Source organism: Drosophila rhopaloa, unplaced genomic scaffold, assembly GCF_018152115.1.
Source record: "Drosophila rhopaloa isolate 14029-0021.01 unplaced genomic scaffold, ASM1815211v1 contig_3, whole genome shotgun sequence".
Taxonomy (NCBI): Eukaryota; Metazoa; Arthropoda; class Insecta; order Diptera; family Drosophilidae; genus Drosophila; species Drosophila rhopaloa.
This window is the reverse complement of record NW_025335123.1, coordinates 6610926-6630716: the sequence shown is the minus strand read 5'-3', so window position 1 is coordinate 6630716 and position 19791 is coordinate 6610926. Positions and strand designations below refer to the sequence as shown.

General features: G+C 45.5%; 7 protein-coding genes across 9 annotated transcripts in view; 2 read left to right on the top strand and 5 right to left on the bottom strand.

The window, feature by feature from the left end:
* Positions 1 to 255: 255 nt before the first annotated feature.
* On the bottom strand, positions 256 to 5016 carry LOC108044238 (telomere zinc finger-associated protein). The gene is made up of 4 exons (XM_017123169.1): positions 3853 to 5016; positions 2857 to 3778; positions 1643 to 2238; positions 256 to 721 (listed from the first exon to the last, which is right to left on the bottom strand). Exons 1-4 carry the CDS (start codon positions 4886 to 4888, stop codon positions 654 to 656), a joined length of 2622 nt encoding a protein of 873 aa, XP_016978658.1. The 5' UTR covers positions 4889 to 5016; the 3' UTR covers positions 256 to 653.
* Positions 5017 to 5464: 448 nt separating this feature from the next.
* LOC108044225 (probable 6-phosphogluconolactonase) lies at positions 5465 to 6817 on the bottom strand. The gene is made up of 3 exons (XM_017123145.2): positions 6615 to 6817; positions 5989 to 6479; positions 5465 to 5632 (listed from the first exon to the last, which is right to left on the bottom strand). The coding sequence occupies exons 1-3, from the start codon at positions 6751 to 6753 to the stop codon at positions 5519 to 5521; spliced, it is 744 nt and encodes a 247-aa protein (XP_016978634.1). The 5' UTR covers positions 6754 to 6817; the 3' UTR covers positions 5465 to 5518.
* A 500-nt stretch (positions 6818 to 7317) lies between these two features.
* LOC108042983 (nuclear RNA export factor 1) overlaps positions 7318 to 19791 on the top strand; it is a 34169-nt gene continuing 21695 nt past the window's right edge. Inside the window, exons 1-3 of one of the 2 annotated variants that reach the window (XM_044461231.1) lie at positions 7318 to 7919; positions 7989 to 8149; positions 8218 to 8310. In XM_044461231.1, coding sequence (XP_044317166.1) covers positions 7790 to 7919; positions 7989 to 8149; positions 8218 to 8310 — 384 coding nt within the window. In that variant the 5' untranslated portion in view covers positions 7318 to 7789. Of the gene's footprint in view, positions 7920 to 7988; positions 8150 to 8214; positions 8311 to 19791 lie in introns of both variants that reach the window. The other variant, XM_044461230.1, reaches the window with a different exon arrangement.
* On the top strand, positions 8318 to 18813 carry LOC108044244 (putative sodium-dependent multivitamin transporter). Of its 2 annotated transcripts, XM_044461232.1 has the most exons (2): positions 8318 to 9742; positions 17076 to 18813. In XM_044461232.1, exons 1-2 carry the CDS (start codon positions 9344 to 9346, stop codon positions 18489 to 18491), a joined length of 1815 nt encoding a protein of 604 aa, XP_044317167.1. In that variant the 5' UTR covers positions 8318 to 9343; the 3' UTR covers positions 18492 to 18813. The 2 variants fall into 2 exon arrangements, with proteins under 2 accessions (XP_044317167.1, XP_016978667.2); XM_017123178.2 differs by lacking the exon at positions 17076 to 18813 and having other exon boundaries at positions 8321 to 11328.
* LOC123037993 lies at positions 11339 to 12404 on the bottom strand. Its single transcript, XM_044461235.1, has one exon. The coding sequence runs from the start codon at positions 12003 to 12005 to the stop codon at positions 11604 to 11606; it is 402 nt and encodes a 133-aa protein (XP_044317170.1). The 5' UTR covers positions 12006 to 12404; the 3' UTR covers positions 11339 to 11603.
* LOC123037994 lies at positions 16380 to 17166 on the bottom strand. Its single transcript, XM_044461236.1, has 2 exons — positions 16831 to 17166; positions 16380 to 16761 (listed from the first exon to the last, which is right to left on the bottom strand). The coding sequence occupies exons 1-2, from the start codon at positions 16897 to 16899 to the stop codon at positions 16624 to 16626; spliced, it is 207 nt and encodes a 68-aa protein (XP_044317171.1). The 5' UTR covers positions 16900 to 17166; the 3' UTR covers positions 16380 to 16623.
* On the bottom strand, positions 18672 to 19534 carry LOC108044245. Its single transcript, XM_017123179.2, has one exon. It carries the CDS (start codon positions 19334 to 19336, stop codon positions 18938 to 18940), a length of 399 nt encoding a protein of 132 aa, XP_016978668.2. The 5' UTR covers positions 19337 to 19534; the 3' UTR covers positions 18672 to 18937.

Below are 19791 nucleotides of genomic sequence, written 5' to 3'. Positions count from 1 at the left end.
GGTATATTTGATGCACATTAATGGCATGAATTTATTATATTCTTGCAAAGCGCATTATTATGTTTGTAATTCATTGGATGTGACGCATTAGACCTTATAACGTATTTACGAACAACGTATGGTTTTTGTATAATCAAATTCAATCAATTCCTTTTTATAAATTCTAAAGTTTGAATGGTATTAATAATTGCTGCTTTCGTACATGTTATTCTTATTAACCAATTGTTTGATCATAATGAAAAACAACAAAAGAACTACTTTCACTATGCTTTCAGGATTTATTTACTCATCAACTAATCATGTTAAAGGGGATGGGAGCGATTTTTACTTTAATATACATGCGCACTGATGTAAGCTTTATAAAAACGTTCCAACCGCCTACATTGCGCATTAAGATGTAAGCAGTTCTTATTCGACTATTAAATACATATTAACACATTAAAACGGCCGGCATGGGTGATGCCCGCGCTTGTGATGTACCCTTCGATTGGCCAGACTGGAGTCGGTGGCGGTGACTCCTCCTCTCCATTCCGCCGGCTATGTACACAGGGAAGCTTAAGACTACACTGGAATAGTTGTGTGTTCGGGATGAGGTGCAGTGTCCTCAGGAGCAGGAGCACGCAGTGCAGCATAGAATTCGACCAAGGCGATGGCTATTTGCCCGTGTCGCTGCCGCTCTGGCTGTGCTGACTGCTTCCTCCATGGTTGTACATGAGATGCGCTGAAACCAAAAGAGACGGAGATAGGTTAGACAAGGAGGACGACATTCTGAACGTGTTACTATCAAGGTGGGCCAATGATTATGGTAAATATTCACTATTGTATTCACTAAATTAAAGTGTTAGAATTTGGTATCATAAAAATTACATAGTTTTTACTAAAGGCCTAAAAATATGATAATTAAAGACCAGTTTTTTTATAAATTCTATATACTATTCTTAGCAAAAAATAGTTAACTAATTAGTTTAAATATGCTATTGTATAACTATATTAATATTTTTTTTATAATGTATCTATAGAAAACGATATTATTAAATCTTTAAGTTGATTTAGCGATGTCCGTTTGCCCGTATATTTGTATACCATTTGCGAGCTTAGTTTATAAGTACGCAGATAAAGTTTGAAAACGTTGGTAATCGGATGTCTATACTATATCTGCCATGATGACCGCATAAAATTAGATGTTTTGAAGAATTTGTTTACTTAATGTTTTAGTTTTTTTCCCATTTCTGACCAATACCTTGAGATTGATCAAAATGGGATGACAATATCCTATAGCTGTTATATTTCTGCCATACTGGCCAAATGGTTATATGCAGTTTATTTGCGCAGTGTAAAACATAAAGCATTCCAAATCTTTTTTTTTATATATACTGATCAAATTAAAAAATCTTGGATCGAAAGACTATCATATAGCTTCTATGCTATAATAGGGTGAAATTTTCTAAATTTGATTGTTTTTTAGATGTTTTTTTTATATCAGTTGGGATAAATCTCTTGAAACAGTTAGCTTCCGTTCTCGTTTTTTTCTTTAATATATAGAACAAGTCGTAACAATGAAACTGTAACACGGTGTGTGGAATACCACCAGTTTTGTTGTTGAAATTGTTACATTTTTATTTGATTTAAGAGCAGAACTTACCCATAACAGCCGGGGGAAAGTTGAAGGCGCCAAAAGGAGCCGCCGCATTCACCGCCGTTGGTGCAAAACTGGCTCCATCCAGAGTGCTGGCTGGAGCGGCGGACGCCGACTCCGGAGCCAGTCCGGAGGATGTGGCATTGTACGTCCCTGGTGAATGGATGACGGTGGTCGATGATGAGCTTTCAGCCCCAACAGCAGCCGCCGCCGCCATCAGGGGATCCACTCCAGGCTGGTATCGCGCCGGCGGCATGACCACGGTGGTCAGATGCGACTGGCCGCCATCGTCCAGCAGGCCCGTCCGCTGAAGACGCCCCGTCTTCGTCTCGATGTGCTTGTTGTGGGCGCTCAAACAGTGGTTCCGCATGTTGTACAGCTGCAGGAAGTAGGCGTCGCAGTGAGGACACTTGTACCGCTCGCCCGTATGCCGCCGGATGTGCGCCTTGAGGTCGTTGCTCTGGGTGAAGCTCTTGGGGCACTGGTCGCACTTGTACGGCCGTTCGCCGGTGTGCGTGCGCATGTGAATGGTCAGGTTGTAAGCCCGGTGGAAGCTCTTGCCGCAGGTATTGCACAGGTTCGGCTTGGTTCCCGTGTGGTACCTGTAATTAAAGGACACCAATTGGGGAACATTATAAAATAAGTCTTAGAATATCATATAAAATACAGAACTTTTTATGAGTCAATAATACATTGTAAACAAATAGTTTTCTACTATATAATTGGAGTACGTTTAAAGCTATGTTTTATAATCTAAATTGACCTAGCTACAAAGTATAGAAATCTTCAAACTTAACTATTTGCAAACCAGAGTTTAATAATTATTAATTGCATTAAGCTTAAGAATTACTGGCTTACACTACTTATTGTGGGAATTTAAGGAAAATACTGTCTGAGCTGAACAAGTCGTGATTCTACGAAGTTTTTTTGAAAAATGGAATTTAATAGGGAAAACAGCATAAAGGAAAAGATCATAAATCAGTGCCGATTACTCTTCAAATTACAACTACATACAACTCAAGTATTTAATTGATTTGAAATACCGCAAAGCACTATACAACATTAAATATGGTGGCTCCGATTACCCATAATATAAAATCGTTTTGTGCCCGCATAATTTTTATGAGGCTCTATTAGCTTCTGCACTGCACTTCCAGGCATATAGCTTTCAATCCCCACGTTAAAACCCAAACTTGAACTATGATTAGGACATCTCTTACCGCTCGTGGACCTTGAGATCGGTGGCGCGGGGGAAGGCCTTAACACAGTAGCGGCACTTGTAGGGCTTCTCGCCGTTGTGGCGTCGCATGTGCACGCGCAGGTAGTCGTTGCGGGCAAAGCTGTCGCCGCAGATGCAGCAGAGGAAGTTTCGCTGTCCGGTGTGGGTCTTTTCGTGCTCCCTAAGCTGCGCTCGCTCGCGGAATGTCTCCTCGCAGGTCTTGCAGGCGTACAGGAAGTCGGTGTGCAGCAGGGTGTGCTTGCGCAGGTAGGTCTTGCTGGAGAAGCGCTTGGAGCAGTACTCGCAGGTATGCTCCGCCAGCTGCAGCTTAAGCTCGCTGCCCGGTTCTAGACCCTCGCCATTATGCTTGCTGACCTTGTGACGCTCCAAGGAGTCCAGCCGCGAAAAGGCGGCCTCGCAAAGTCCGCACTTGTGCTCCTTGTTGCTGTGCAGGCTCTGCACATGCGCCTTGAGGTGGTCGCTGCGCGCGAAAGCCTTGGGGCAGTGTGGGCAGTTGTGGGGCTTCTTCTCCAGGTGCGACAGCTTGTGGCGCAGCAGGTGGCAATGACGCGAGAAGGTGCGCTGGCACACTTCACAACGGTTTTCAGGATTAGGCTCGCTCTGCTTGTTTCGTCGCCGACGCCTGCCTGACTTGGACCTCTTCGGCTGTTTCTCGCCGTCCAGCGGCTCCTCCTTAAGCCGGAATTCCCCATCGTCGTCTTCACCTCCGTCCTCGTCGTCCTCCTCATCCTCATCCAGGTCACTGTCTTCGTCGATGAACTCCTCAAAATGATCGTCATCATCGCTGAGGGGCAGTTCTCCGCTGACATGTAGCTTCATGAAATCTTCCACTCCCATTGGTGCCTCGTCCTCGCTGCCCACAAGGTGGCTCTCCTCCTTAATGCTGATGGCAATGGGCTCATCTGAAAGATGTGCAAAGGATTAGATTTAGGTTGTTGCATGGGACCGTCTCCCCGACCCTGCATAGAACACTTACTTTTCACAGTCCCATCAATGGAGCTCTCGGCTTGAGGTTCCGCCTTCTCCCTCCGCCGACGCTTTTTGTCGAGCTTCAGCTGCATGGCCAGATCAACTTCCTCCGCCTCAAGACAGGGCTCTGGCTTGATGTGCAGCCACAGCGTTTGATTGGCCCCGTTGGCGTCTTCGTCCTCTTCCTCGTTGCTGGAGATGGGATTCGTATTGCACTCCTCGTTGAGCAGCACCTCGGCGGAGACCAGCTCATCCCCGCCGTCGCTCTGCATGGTGTTTTCATCCGCCGCAGGCCAGGTGCGCAGGAGGTCCTCCTCTAGGCCCCGGTGTTGGTTTCGCATGTGGCGCAGCAAATGATCCCGGCGGCTAAAGGTGCGCTGGCAATGGGCACACTGAAGTCGAGCGGTTTGCTCGTGGCTCCGCGCCAAATGGCTGCGCAGCTGTCGGAGATGCGGAAAATGCTGGGGGCAAAACTTGCACTTGAATTCCTCGACCTGATTGGCCTCCGTGCTTGTGCCAGTGGCAGCGCCCTCCTTGGTCGTCCTGTGAACCTGGTTGCGGTGAAGGCGCAGCTCCAGGCTGTTAAGGAACTGGTCGTGGCACATCTCGCAGGGCAGCAGCGCCACCTGATCCGTCTGACTGCCCGCCTCGGCACCGCGGGCCTTCAGCTGGGGCGACCGGCCCAGCAGGGCTACCAACGAGCAGTATGAACGCTCTGCGTGCCGCTTAAAGCGATAGGCGTGGCGTGCCGCCTCCACGCAAGAGCCACACATGTGCGGGGGCATCCCGTCGTGCCGCTGGCACTGGTGCAGCGTGCACTCGTCTAGGATGCGGGCCAGATTGGCGCCCTCCTCGACGGGCGCCTCCTCGAAGATGAAGTGCAGCTCCCCGCCCAGCGATGCATCCTTCAGGCAAACGCGACAGACGCGCTCCGCGTCCATGGTGTGCAGGGTCAAAAATTTGCTCCCCGCCGGCTGACTTTCCGACTCCTGACCCGAACCCAGATCCAACTGCGGGTGCGGGTGCGGTTGTTCCGTTGCCATGGCTGTTTCGCGTCCTAAGGTCCTTGCTAACGCAGGTGGGCATCAACAATTAGCGCAACTGCTGCTGCTGCATTTCCTTAATTTTCTTTTTACCAATACGAGATGAGGCGTTTGTTGTGACCTTAGATGCGGTCATACTGGTTTTGCCATTCGATGGGTTACCGAGTACGGGCACACGAAATATCGACCAAATCATCGATAAGCTGTGTGCTGTTGATATTTTCTAGCCAATTCTAGCTTTAACCCAAGAAGGTTATAATAATTGTTTGCCAACTATGGTCTTTCTCTAATTTAAAATAAAGGTTTTTTATTAATGAAACAAAAATTGCATAACCGTTATCCATGGATCATAATTTTAAGCAATCTATCAGAAATATTAGATTTATATTATAGAATAAAATAACTTTTTTGATAAATCAAATGATAACGAATCCATTAAAAAATATACAACTGATTTTGATTTAAACTGGACTTATGTTAATTATTGTTGTATGCTGCCTTTTTGAATGCATTTTTTTTCAGACATTTAAAATCCCTCCGGTCTTTGCCCATGCTCAAACAAAAAAATCATAACGATTGTATCAAAAATATGATTATTTACAAGATTCATCATTATTCTAAGAAATGTCATTATAAGGCACCAATTTCTTTTCCAGCTCCTCCGTCCACAATCAATGTCAATTGTCCTTGTTTCGGATTCACCCAGGCAGCAGGAAATTCTTTGTCCAAATCGACAAACACGCGCTGAAATGAAAGTAAATCATGAACATATTGCGACGGAAAGAAGATAACCATTAACAATTATTTTGATATCAGAAATGTACATTTCTATATAAATACATGTATATTTATATTGTATATACATATGTATTTTGTATATATAAATAATATGAAGAAAAATTCAATTTTAAATTTGTTTACAGAAGATGGCCGAATAGCCTAAAATATCTGCCTCATCCAAGTCACAAAAACCCACCGAAGCTTTATTAGAAACCTTTTTCCTATAAATTTCTTTAACTATGAGTAAAGATTTTAAAACCAAAAAACCGACTCAAAATTATCAGATTTCTAGGACATTCATATAATTTCAACATTCTTACCTTCACGACACTGGCTTTTCCAGCGCCTGTAACCACAAATGTTACATCCCGGGCGTTATTGATCAGCGGCAGGGTGAAGGTTATCCGTTCGGGCGGCGGCTTAGGCGAGTTCCGGATGGGGATGACCAGGCGCTTCGTTTCCTGGAGCGTGGCTGGTTGCTCGGGGAACAGGGAGCAGGTGTGCCCATCAGGTCCCATTCCGAGGAGTAGGAGGTCGAACTGCGGCAGGCAGCCGCAGCCCACTTGATCCTTGACCTTTGCCTCGTACTCCGCGGCGCAGTCGTCAAGCGACTTGGTGGGATCGGCACGGACGAACTGCGTTTCGCGGATGCCCGGCAAATGGGTCTGCCACTCGGCCTTGTAGGCACCGTAGGTGGATTCACCATCGTCCAGGGGCACATACCGCTCGTCGCAGAAGAAAAAAACCCATTTGTCGGTGTTAAAACTTCCAAGCTTAAGGGCTTTCGTCAGCAGCTGGATGAGGGATCCTCCTTCATGTAGAATTGGGAGATATGACTTTGGGAATAGAATTTCACAGATCGCACCTGTGATCGCAAGGTCACCTCAAGTTGGGCTTATCAGCACAAGCACACCATCCACTTGACTTGTCTGACCCCGATCCTCACCTGAAAGTCCCACGCTGAACTTTCCCTGTCTGTCCAACGCCTCCTGGGAGCAGCGCTTCAAAAGATCGGCCAACACCTGCACTAGTTGGTCCTCCGAAACGGCCGGGATTACCTTTAGCGGACTCTTTCGCTCCGACATGTTGCTGATATTGAAACCCGACTCGACTTCGATTTTTAGAAATCACCTTCCGTGCTGCCAACTATCGATTACCAATTTGGTGAAATGGTAAAAAAAAACATTCACAACATTCAAATTCGTAGTCCTACAAGCCAAGTCTTACAATAACGCATTCAAAAAGTTGCCTTTGAATCGAACAGCTATCGACTCGTATACACAAATTTCTACATATTGTCTAGAATTAAACAATTAATCGATATTGTTTTATTTTAATAAACAGCAAGACTGATAAAAATTAACTGAACTAATTTTGTATTCAACATTTCAACTGAATTTCGAAAAATAGCTAATGAAAATGTCTCCACCAAGAATTTTAGTTGTGTTCCTTATTCATTTGAGTTTATAAAATGTAGTCAATGATAATTTAAATGTTCTCGATCTACGTTTTAACTGGCTAAAAATTGTATATTGCAAATTTCAAATACAAGACCATTGCAGGGTATCGCTAAAAATAAAACGATAGGCAAACATAGCTAGACAGCCATCACTAATCACGACCTAGACGATAGTTGACCCGCCATCATCGATAAACAGTTCTAAGAACCGAAGGAAAAACAACACTATTAATCCTTCATACACAGCATTTTACCTGTTTTTTGCATATCTGTTTCGTTTCTGTCACAAATATACCTTTTTTCTGGGAACAACGGGCCTTAAGAAGTCAGTAAATGTCAGTCGGGCCGTGCAAAACATCGGCAGTATCTATCGCATCAAGATCGCTCGTCACTAGCCACTAAAAAGATAATTTCGTAAAATTGCGTTGTATATGGACTGCTAAAATTCGTAAGTCGTAATAACCGTAGAGTATTTAGTGCAAGGACTCTAGTAAAAGGACTGCAAGCTGCGTGAAGTGTTTGCGGCACTTGTTGGATCTGCCTTAACTGCGCAAATATAGTTTTGCCATCGAGTCAGAGATATTGCAACAACAAAACAGTGAAAAACGTGTGTGCGCTTGCTGAAGAAAGCATTTTTTTAAATTTCGGAGTAAAAACCCAGGATGCCTAAGCGTGGTGGCGGCGGCGGCGGTGGAGGCGGTGGCGGCGGCGGTCGACAGCAGTACAACAACAACATAGGCAATGGCGGCGGCGGTGGCGGCGGACGTTACTCCGCACTCGAAGATTATGATGGTCAGTTCACCTATATAGGAAAAAAAACCATCTGTAGCACCTATTAACTATCTAATATTGTCCCAACAGAAGTGGAGGACCGCCAGCGGCGCAAGGATCGCAACAAGCGTCGCGTCAGCTTTAAGCCTTCCCAGTTTCCACACAACAAGAAGGACATCAAGTTGCGTCCCGAGGATTTGCGGCGCTGGGACGAGGATGACGATATGAGCGATATGACCACAACCGTCAAGGTGATTCATTCATCCTTATTCTCTCACCAAAAATTCCTAACCAAATGTCTTCTTGTGATCTTCAGCAGGACCGACCCAGCTCCCGACGACGAGGATCACCCATTCCGCGCGGAAAGTTTGGCAAACTGATGCCCAACAGCTTTGGCTGGTATCAAGTGACGGTGAGTACACCCACATAAACTGGTCCATATAGATACCATACCATATTTATGATAGCACCCAAAGAACTATTTTTGGCCTTGCAAGAAAGTCATGTGTCGTGTGTTAGTTATTTAAACACTTGAGTCTTCCCGCACCCGTCAAAAGCCTCTAGAGCTGAATAATTCTTGCAACAACAATTTTAGTTTAGCCTAGAGCTACAATCACCAGACAAGTCCACATAATAACCAGATTTATGATAGCAGCCATAAAACTATTTTTGGTCTCCAAGAAAGTCATATGATTTGTTAGTCGTCTGTTAGTTATTTTTTCGCTTTATTAAGGGTAGTTCATCAGCTCAAAAACTGCATAAGTTGCAACTTTGTCGTAAACACAAAATGTTGTCACTTCTTATTTATTTGACCACTGCTCCAGTCCTCCTCTGACTTCCCGCCTGGCCTCGCTGTCTTTATTAATTAATTTCACTCGTAAAAATCGTAAAACAAACAAGCAGAAGAGGGGGAAGCTAGCTCTACACAGCTAACGACAATCGCAACAACAATTACAATTGCAAGCCAACGGGCAAATAAATATTTATGGATGGCTAAACTCTGTCGACCACAGTGCCAGCCACAAGTGGGTGTCCCGATGAGCTGAAAGTGCACTGGGGCCGAGCCCTCAGTGGGTCAGCCAGTGGGATGAACTCTCTGGAATGGATTCCAAGGCCTTGTGGTCGGCGGTTCTGTTATCCTTCGCCTTGTTACCCCGTTTTCCAGGCACACGTGGTGCAACACAACAGGCCGCTATCTCTCGACGGGGTCGTAAATGCCGTAAATGCCCAATGATGGCTCACCAACACAGCCTGTGTTTCCATTTGGGCCTTTATTTCATCGACGACCGGCAGACGGTGAAGACGTGTTCGGAGGCCCAAAAGCACATTCGCTGAATCTCAAGAGGCCCGATTAGGGCAACTTATCAGCCGGAGCGATTAGATGTGCGATAGGGGATTGCCAGCAAAACCAGCTTAGCAGCAGCTCCGTAAAACCACAATCCGCTATGACAACCTTGGGCGCCTGGGACTACACCATACTGGCGGTGGTGCTGGTCATCTCCGTGGCCATTGGCGTCTACTACCGCTTCGTAGGCGGCAAGCAGAGCACCACCACCGAATACCTGCTGGCGGATCGCTCCATGGGCGTAGCCCCAGTGGCCTTCAGCCTAATGGCCAGCTTCATGTCGGCCATCACCATACTGGGCGTCTCCATGGAGAACTACCAGTACGGCACCATGTTCGTGCTGATCAATCTGTCCTACGTGGTGTCCACGCCGGTGGCCGCCTACCTTATCATCCCGGTCTTCTACCGCCTGAAGACGGCCAGCGTGTACGAGTACCTGGAGCTGCGCTTCGGCTATGCCACCCGACTGGCCGCCTCGCTGAGTTTCTCGCTGCAGATGGTCCTCTACATGGGCATTGTGGTCTACGCCCCGGCCTTGGCCCTGGAAGCTGTGACCGGACTGAACCAGGTATTCTCCATCGTGATCGTGGGAGTAGTCTGTACCTTCTACGCGACGCTCGGCGGAATGAAAGCCGTTCTCATCACGGACATCTACCAATCGCTCCTCATGTTCGCCTCGGTCTTTTGCGTGATCATCTGCGCCTGGGTGAAGGCGGGCAGCCTGGAGACGATATGGCGTGTGGCGCAGGAGAACGGTCGCATCAATTTCACCAACTTTAGTGTGGATCCCACGGAGCGGCACACTTGGTTCACCCAGATCCTGGGCGGAAGTGCCACCTACCTGGCCATCTATGGGGTCAACCAAACGCAGGTCCAGCGCCTGATGGCAGTGAGGAGTTTGAGTGCGGCTCGTGCGGCCCTGTGGTGGTGCCTGCCCATTCTGTGCCTGCTGAGCGTAAGCACCTGCTTCTCCGGGCTGTGCATTTACTGGTACTACCGCGACTGCGATCCGCTGTTGGAGGGTCGGGTCAACTCGCGCGACCAGGTTATGCCCCTCTTCGTCGTGGACACGATGGGCGAGTACACCGGCCTCGCAGGGCTCTTCGTCTCGGGGATCTTCTGTGCCAGTCTATCAACGATTAGCTCGATAATCAGCTCACTGGCGGCTGTCACCCTGGAGGACTACCTCAAGCCTTTGGTTAGCTGCTGCGCCAAACGCACGCTCACGGATCGCCAGACTTTGTGGTACTCCAAGTTGCTGTCGCTATTCTTCGGAGCCCTCTGCATTGGCATGGCCTTCATGGCGGGCTCGATTGGAGGACTCCTGCAGGCGGCACTCTCAATCTTCGGCATCATTGGCGGCCCTCTCCTGGGACTCTTCACGCTGGGCATGTACGTGACCAAGGCCAACGAGAAGGGAGCCATCGGAGGACTGCTCATCTCGCTGGTGTTTTGCTTTTGGATCGGTTTCGGCCAACCAAAGCCCCCACTGGTTAGCTTGGACATGTCCACGGCGGGCTGTCCCATTAATAGAAGCTATACTCGCGACATTTTCCTCCAAGCTGCAACAGCGAAGGTTGAGGATGAGCACTTCTTTTACCTGTACAGGATCAGCTACATGTGGTACGCTGCCCTGGGCTTCGTGATTGCCTTTTTCGGCGGCTGGCTCTTGTCCTGGCTGTTCGCCGTCCTCAATTGGGACAACAACCGGCGCATCTACCAGGATGCGGACTGTAAACTGATCAAGCACGATCTCTTCGTGCCGCCGCTGGCCAAACGCCTGCAACGGCGACAGATGCCGCTCCTGGTGGTCACCGGCACCAGCTCGGAGATAGGCGGCATCTCGGTGGAGACTGCATCAGCCCCGCCGCGGCTGGACGAGATCGAGTGGGAGAAACACAAGGCTGTGGCGTAGCTTAACAGACACTTTTAAGAGCTTAAAAACGCTGTTCGCAGCGTTTTATTTGGCGCCGTTTTGATTTTTGTTCTTCATACTTACTTTGCAAGTTTCATTCAGCTGACTTAGCTTTATATTGGGTCGCCCCATCAAGTAGCGGCCTTAAAAAGAAATCATTTCAAATAAGAACAAGTTGGGTGTTTTTCAATATGGTTAAGTTTAATAGCAGTTTTATACGAGCCTAATTAATCCACATTATCATTATAGATGTTTAGAAACTAGTTGTCATTAAAAAAAAGTCACTTTGTTATTTATTATGCGAAAGTGCATCAAATTGAAGCAATCATATCAGAATATCATAGATGCCGTAATATCGTGGACAAGGGTACTCCGAGCTCTTTCCTCTTGTCACATTTTATTAACTGAACTTTGGCTTTAATAAAGGAGCTTACTCATTAGGCAATTAAACTGAATGAGCATCGATGGCTTGGTCGGGCTGCTCGTCTGGTCCGTTTGCCTCGTAGATGTGGCGCTTCTGGTTCTCATGCCAGAGGGCAAGGAGCCTGACCAGTTCCTCGTAGCTGAGGGTTTTCAAGTCCCGGTTATCGGGCGCCTTCACTCCGGCGGAATTTAACTGCTCCACGAGTGTGATAACGTATTCCTTATCCTCCTCTGCGCTGTGCTCGCCTTTGGGTGCGATTCTTCCGACGAATTCCGACTCGGCCTCGCTCTTCGCCATGCGGGGCAGCTGGTAACCCACGGGCTGCAGGTCCCCCAGCTCGTTTTCGGGGGTCATGGGCAGAGACCAGGCCAGACAAAGGCCAAGGATCACCAGGAACAGGACGTTACCCGGAATGAGATTCATGTTTGCGACCGACTGCGAGTAGCTTTGCTTTGGCACTGCCGCCTCGTCTGTCGATCGTGGCCTGGACTCGGGTTGCGCTCCAATTTCTATCTGTTTTCCGCCCCCCTCGCCCACTCGGACCCCTATCGCTCATTCGAAAGCCCCGTGTGGACAGTGCTGCCAGTTAGGCCATTCTTTTCCCCGTAGCATCTGGCTTTTTTTAACACTTCAATTTTGAAGAACTGAAACACAAAATTATACTCGTGCTGTAAGTGAGGCAGAACACTCCATCGCAAAAGATGGATCGTAAAATATAAAGTAAAAGTTCTTGGTGCAAAATGATCACATCTTAAAAGTAAAGATTTTTTAAATTTGAATCAACGGCCTAAAATCTAAGTTTTCATAGAATTCAATATTTACCAAAGTGTTCGATTTTAATGTTCAAATAATGAAGGGTCAAATACAGTATATGTCTTCGGATTTAAAAAATAAGACAGATTAAAAAAAAAAAAACTAAATTTTGTATCTTTAAATTATATATCGAATATATATAATCCCAAAATAAATTGAAATGTTAAGTAAACATCTTACAATAAATTAAAAAATACATATATCAGGAGGTTTTTTGTAAACCCGAATTTTAAAATTAAAGTAAAAACTGCTTGTACTTAAATATAACTTAAAGTGTCGTACAAGTTTATTCGTCTAAACAATAAGTGTTTAATATTTTTTCGCAACACTGTCATTGGGGCTGCTTTTGATTGAAAAGTCAGTCTAGGGTCGGTTAAATTATTTTATCTGCATTTGCTGCACATACATCGACCCCTTGTTCAGTCTTGTACATATGTTATTTAATGGCCTGTGCTTTCGTTTGAATTCGCTTTTGTATTTTGTGTTACGTTTTTGTCCGCCTCCAATTCAATTTATCTGCGCAGTTTGTACGCCCGCTGTCTTCTATTTTCTGCATTTTGGTTGGCCTAATCTTATCTATTGTTATTCGTTCTCTCTCTGGCGAAAAACCCAATTGAACGAACCGTTGTAATCGTGAATAACTTTCAATAATTGAAGTAGATATGGGTTAACCAGTCGCTTTGCTTAAAAGTGACGCCCCGCGTTTAAAATCCAGACACATTGAATGCCATCGAAAGGTGGTGAATTTTTAGTATGCGCGATTCGGAATCCAATGACTTTTTAAAATATAAGATAATTGTTTAAATATAAATATGTTATAATTATTAAGAAAATTTAAATCTTAAAGGAGGAAACGTAAGATGTTTTTGGTTAATTACAAATACAAAATTCAAACTTTTCTTATGGTCAAAATAATATTAAAATTGTTAGACATCAGTTTAAGGCGTTGCACAATGGTTTTAAAGTTTCCGTAAAAATTTTTCAAACGACAAGTAATGTCAGGTAGAAAACATTTTTCCAAAAAAATTCCATCCGATATGCCTTAAAAGCACCAAATCGACATTAAGGGATTATCCGGGTCTTGGAGCACGAAAAAAAGCCTATTAATTACATTAATGTTTATGGTTTGAACAACATTGTGTAAAAATTTGAACCAAATATTTTTAAAATTGAGCCGTTGAGGCAGGCTTGAACTTGACCTTATAAAAAATTGTGTCCTTGCGGTAGGCAAAATATCTCCGCCAATTTTTGTCTGAAATCAAAAAACCAAAATTATTCTGATAGTGTATGTGTCTCGCTTGTCCTCTACGAGCCATTTTTTTTAAAAATTAAAAATTGAATTTTTTGTAGCGCTTTTCATAAAAAGTGTCATATTTTACGTAAATTTTGGCCATATTTTGGCTTATAAAATGAGTTGTAATTAAAAATTTAAAAAATCCCTCCGTTAAGGACAAGAGAATTATGTCTAAAAGAAGTGTGCAAAAGCAGAAGTTGATCGGTGCAATAGTTTTTGAGAAATCGTGACTACCGACTTAAAAAAAGTGGTTTTGAGAAAAACGCGTTTAAAGTGCCGCATCTGCCCGACGCCAGAGCCCGAATGGCCCGTTGTGACGTTCGACGCGCTGGGCTTTAAATTTCTCCCATTCCTACAGTTTTGCTTCGATCGACTTGAAATTTTTCAGACAACATTCCTGAAACTTTGTACTATTACATAAAAAAGTTTGAAAAAAATGAATTTTTTGAAGTGTCAAGACCCGGATAACCCCTTAAGTTTATTCACTTCAACATATCCGATTTTGTACATTTCCAAAGGAAATGAAATCAGAAGCAAAACTGTATAGTTTTCATCATAACTCGATATTTATTTAATGAATCACATCAACATCCACTTAGCTCACGAAAAGAAAAAATAAACAATTTAATAGAAAACAAGAAAGGAAAGCTAACTTCGGGCGGAGCCGAAGTTGATATACCCTTGCAGAATTCTCTATAATAATATTCTCCAAAATTATTCCTACGATGCATTCTTAATACTCATAAAAAATCCAAACTTCCTAACTTTAAAAACACCAAAGTTATGGCATTTCGAATCGTTCAGTTATATGGCAGCTATAGGATATAGTCGGCCGATCCTTATGAAATTTGGTAGGTCGGATTGATTGGCCAAATATAAAACCCATAGAAAATCCCAACTTTCTAACTTTACAAACACCAAAGTTATGGCATTTCCGATCAATCAGTTATATGGCAGCTATAGGATATAGTCGGCCGATCCTTATGAAATTTGGTGGGTCGGATTGATTGGCCAAAAATAAAACCTATAGAAAATCCCAACTTTCTAACTTTACAAACACCAAAGTTATGGCATTTCCGATCAATCAGTTATATGGCAGCTATAGGATATAGTCGGCCGATCCTTATGAAATTTGGTACGTCGGATTGATTGGCCAAATATAAAACCCATAGAAAATCCCAACTTCCTAACTTTACAAACACCAAAGTTATGGCATTTCCGATCAATCAGTTATATGGCAGCTATAAGATATAGTCGGCCGATCCTTATGAAATTTGGTACGTCGGATTGATTGGCCAAATATAAAACCCATAGAAAGTCCCAACTTCCTAACCTAACAAACAGCAGAGTTATGGCATTTCCGATCAATCAGTTATATGGCAGCTATAGGATATAGTCGGCCGATCCCGGCCGTTCCGACTTATATACTGCGTGCAAAGGAAAGAAGGGTGTGTGCAAAGTTTCAATTCGATATCTTTAAAACTGAGAGACTAGTTCGCGTAGAAACAGACAGACGGACAGACAGACGGACAGACGGACAGACGGACAGACGGACAGACGGACAGACGGACATGGCTATATCAACTCAGGAGGTGATCCTGATCAAGAATATATATACTTTATAGGGTCGGAGATGTCTCCTTCACTGCGTTGCACACTTTTGACCAAAATTATAATACCCTCTGCAAGGGTATAAAAATAATAGAGAAACACAGCGTTTGTTGAGTTCATTTTGCATTTTTCTAGTGATATTATTTTTTTTTTGTAGAACTCTAGGTGGAGTATCTTTTAGTAACTTTCAGATTCATTAGTTTTTTAGCTTTTATACCCTTGCAGAGGGTATTATAATTTTGGTCAAAAGTGTGCAACGCAGTGAAGGAGACATCTCCGACCCTATAAAGTATATATATTCTTGATCAGGATCACCTCCTGAGTTGATATAGCCATGTCCGTCTGTCCGTCTGTCTGTTTCTACGCAAACTAGTCTCTCAGTTTTAAAGCTATCGGATTGAAACTTTGCACACACCCTTCTTTCCTTTGCCCGCAGTATATAAGTCGGAACGGCCGGGATCGGCCGACTATATCCTATAGCTGCCATATAACTGATTGATCGGAAATGCCATAACTTTCGTGTTTGTAAAGTTAGGAAGTTGGGATTTTCTATGGGTTTTATATTTGGCCAATCAATCCGACCTACCAAATTTCATAAGGATCGGCCGACTATATCCTATAGCTGCCATATAACTGATTGATCGGAAATGCCATAACTTTGGTGTTTGTAAAGTTAGGAAGTTGGGATTTTCTATGGATTTTATTTTTGGCCAATCAATCCGACCTACCAAATTTCATAAGGATCGGCCGACTATATCCAATAGCTGCCATATAACTGAACGATTGGAAATGCCATAACTTTGTTGTTGTTAAAGTTAGGAAGTTCGGATTTTTTATGAGTATTAAGAATGCATCATATGAATAATTTTGGAGAATATAATTTACAGAGTATTCTGCAAGGGTATATCAACTTCGGCTCCGCCCGAAGTTAGCTTTCCTTTCTTGTTGTGTTTAAATTAATATACATCAGTAGAAACGAAAAAGCTAATCATTTGAATCCAATCCTAATGACAATGAATGCATTGGATTTGCTTGAGAACCCCAGTTTGTTTTGCCGGCACTGTGAAGCGGATTCAATATTTAGCGATTCAACAATTTATTACGAAATTGGAATTCAGGCGCATAACAATTAATAATTACTCGTTAACAGCTTAACTTGATTCATATTCATATTCGTATTCACATTGTCCGTATGTACATTCCAGTATTCACACACTCACTCACACACCGAGCAAACACACATGGCATTGAAATCGATTCAACAGAAGTGTAAAAAAAAAGGTTTATATTAAATAATGGAACGTGTTGCGGGCGAGGTGGCGGCTACTCCTCCTGCTCGTCGTTGGTGGTGGTCACCGTCTTCTCCTGTCGCGTGGTGCTGGTGGTGGTGCGGGTTAACGTGAAGACACCGGTGCTGCCCACCTCGTCCAGCGGCTGGGCAATGATGGTCGATGTGGTGCTCTAGAATCGAGGGGCAATGGGCATTACTCTTGGCCCATTAGAACAGGTCAACATGTGTGCAGGTCTTACGCCATTTTTGGTCTCCTCGGGACTCCAGGAGCGCTTATCGTCCAAGTCCTTTGAGCAACAGCCTCCCATGCTAAATGTTTGTATCTGGATTTGTTCCTTGCTGGGTGGGGGGTGGGGTTGGGGATATACGTTTGCTTCCCCCTTTCGGGATGTCTCCTGTCTATGTATCTCCGTCCAGGGACTTGTTATTTGTTGTTGCTTCAACGTCGCACGTCTGTCAGCGAATGAGTTTCTCGCTGCAGATGGTCCTCTACATGGGCATTGTGGTCTACGCCCCGGCCTTGGCCCTGGAAGCTGTGACCGGACTGAACCAGGTATTCTCCATCGTGATCGTGGGAGTAGTCTGTACCTTCTACGCGACGCTCGGCGGAATGAAAGCCGTTCTCATCACGGACATCTACCAATCGCTCCTCATGTTCGCCTCGGTCTTTTGCGTGATCATCTGCGCCTGGGTGAAGGCGGGCAGCCTGGAGACGATATGGCGTGTGGCGCAGGAGAACGGTCGCATCAATTTCACCAACTTTAGTGTGGATCCCACGGAGCGGCACACTTGGTTCACCCAGATCCTGGGCGGAAGTGCCACCTACCTGGCCATCTATGGGGTCAACCAAACGCAGGTCCAGCGCCTGATGGCAGTGAGGAGTTTGAGTGCGGCTCGTGCGGCCCTGTGGTGGTGCCTGCCCATTCTGTGCCTGCTGAGCGTAAGCACCTGCTTCTCCGGGCTGTGCATTTACTGGTACTACCGCGACTGCGATCCGCTGTTGGAGGGTCGGGTCAACTCGCGCGACCAGGTTATGCCCCTCTTCGTCGTGGACACGATGGGCGAGTACACCGGCCTCGCAGGGCTCTTCGTCTCGGGGATCTTCTGTGCCAGTCTATCAACGATTAGCTCGATAATCAGCTCATTGGCGGCTGTCACCCTGGAGGACTACCTCAAGCCTTTGGTTAGCTGCTGCGCCAAACGCACGCTCACGGATCGCCAGACTTTGTGGTACTCCAAGTTGCTGTCGCTATTCTTCGGAGCCCTCTGCATTGGCATGGCCTTCATGGCGGGCTCGATTGGAGGACTCCTGCAGGCGGCACTCTCAATCTTCGGCATCATTGGCGGCCCTCTCCTGGGACTCTTCACGCTGGGCATGTACGTGACCAAGGCCAACGAGAAGGGAGCCATCGGAGGACTGCTCATCTCGCTGGTGTTTTGCTTTTGGATCGGTTTCGGCCAACCAAAGCCCCCACTGGTTAGCTTGGACATGTCCACGGCGGGCTGTCCCATTAATAGAAGCTATACTCGCGACATTTTCCTCCAAGCTGCAACAGCGAAGGTTGAGGATGAGCACTTCTTTTACCAGTACAGGATCAGCTACATGTGGTACGCTGCCATGGGCTTCGTGATTGCCTTTTTCGGCGGCTGGCTCTTATCCTGGCTGTTCGCCGTCCTCAATTGGGACAACAATCGGCGCATCTACCAGGATGCGGACTGTAAACTGATCAAGCACGATCTCTTCGTGCCGCCGCTGGCCAAACGCCTGCAACGGCGACAGATGCCGCTCCTGGTGGTCACCGGCACCAGCTCGGAGATAGGCGGCATCTCGGTGGAGACTGCATCAGCCCCGCCGCGGCTGGACGAGATCGAGTGGGAGAAACACAAGGCTGTGGCGTAGCTTAACAGACACTTTTAAGAGCTTAAAAACGCTGTTCGCAGCGTTTTATTTGGCGCCGTTTTGATTTTTGTTCTTCATACTTACTTTGCAAGTTTCATTCAGCTGACTTAGCTTTATATTGGGTCGCCCCATCAAGTAGCGGCCTTAAAAAGAAATCATTTCAAATAAGAACAAGTTGGGTGTTTTTCAATATGGTTAAGTTTAATAGCAGTTTTATACGAGCCTAATTAATCCACATTATCATTATAGATGTTTAGAAACTAGTTGTCATTAAAAAAAAAGTCACTTTGTTATTTATTATGCGAAAGTGCATCAAATTGAAGCAATCATATCAGAATATCATAGATGCCGTAATATCGTGGACAAGGGTACTCCGAGCTCTTTCCTCTTGTCACATTTTATTAACTGAACTTTGGCTTTAATAAAGGAGCTTACTCATTAGGCAATTAAACTGAATGAGCATCGATGGCTTGGTCGGGCTGCTCGTCTGGTCCGTTTGCCTCGTAGATGTGGCGCTCCTGGCTCAAATGCCAGAGGGCAAGGAGCCTGACCAGTTCCCTGTAGCTGAGGGATTTCGAGTCCCGGTTATCGGACGCCTTCACTCCGGCGGAATTTAACTGCTCGAGTGTGATAACGTATTCCTTATCCTCCTCTGCGCTGTGCTCGCCTTTGGGTGCGATTCTTCCGAAGAATTCCGACTCGGCCTCGCTCTTCGCCATGCGGGGCAGCTGGTAACCCACGGGCTGCAGGTCCCCCAGCTCGTTTTCGGGGGTCATGGGCAGAGACCAGGCCAGACAAAGGCCAAGGATCACCAGGAACAGGACGTTACCCGGAATGAGATTCATGTTTGCGACCGACTGCGAGTAGCTTTGCTTTGGCACTGCCGCCTCGTCTGTCGATCGTGGCCTGGACTCGGGTTGCGCTCCAATTTCTATCTGTTTTCCGCCCCCCTCGCCCACTCGGACCCCTATCGCTCATTCGAAAGCCCCGTGTGGACAGTGCTGCCAGTTAGGCCATTCTTTTCCCCGTAGCATCTGGCTTTTTTTAACACTTCAATTTTGAAGAACTGAAACACAAAATTATACTCGTGCTCTAAGTGGGGCAGAACACTCCATCGCAAAAGATGGATCGTAAAATATAAAGTAAAAGTTCTTGATGCAAAATGATCACATCTTAAAAGTAAAGATTTTTTAAATTTGAATCAATGGCCTAAAATCTAAGTTTTCATAGAATTCAATATTTACCAAAGTGTTCGATTTCAATGTTCAAATAATGAAGGGTGAAATACAGTATATGTCTT

Coding starts and splice junctions, on each gene's coding strand:
- LOC108044238 (XM_017123169.1), bottom strand. CDS start 4,888: ATGGCAACGGAACAACCGCACCCGCACCCGCAGTTGGATCTGGGTTCG. Junction 3,779..3,852: donor CATTGATGGGACTGTGAAAA/GTAAGTGTTCTA, acceptor CACATCTTTCAG/ATGAGCCCATTGCCATCAGC. Junction 722..1,642: donor CTTTCCCCCGGCTGTTATGG/GTAAGTTCTGCT, acceptor TTTTGGTTTCAG/CGCATCTCATGTACAACCAT.
- LOC108044225 (XM_017123145.2), bottom strand. CDS start 6,753: ATGTCGGAGCGAAAGAGTCCGCTAAAGGTAATCCCGGCCGTTTCGGAG. Junction 6,480..6,614: donor GTTCAGCGTGGGACTTTCAG/GTGAGGATCGGG, acceptor TTCTACATGAAG/GAGGATCCCTCATCCAGCTG. Junction 5,633..5,988: donor GAAAAGCCAGTGTCGTGAAG/GTAAGAATGTTG, acceptor CTTTCATTTCAG/CGCGTGTTTGTCGATTTGGA.
- LOC108044244 (XM_044461232.1), top strand. CDS start 9,344: ATGACAACCTTGGGCGCCTGGGACTACACCATACTGGCGGTGGTGCTG. Junction 9,743..17,075: donor TGAGTTTCTCGCTGCAGATG/GTCCTCTACATG, acceptor TCGCTGCAGATG/GTCCTCTACATGGGCATTGT.
- LOC123037993 (XM_044461235.1), bottom strand. CDS start 12,005: ATGAATCTCATTCCGGGTAACGTCCTGTTCCTGGTGATCCTTGGCCTT.
- LOC123037994 (XM_044461236.1), bottom strand. CDS start 16,899: ATGGGAGGCTGTTGCTCAAAGGACTTGGACGATAAGCGCTCCTGGAGT. Junction 16,762..16,830: donor CCGAGGAGACCAAAAATGGC/GTAAGACCTGCA, acceptor CCTCGATTCTAG/AGCACCACATCGACCATCAT.
- LOC108044245 (XM_017123179.2), bottom strand. CDS start 19,336: ATGAATCTCATTCCGGGTAACGTCCTGTTCCTGGTGATCCTTGGCCTT.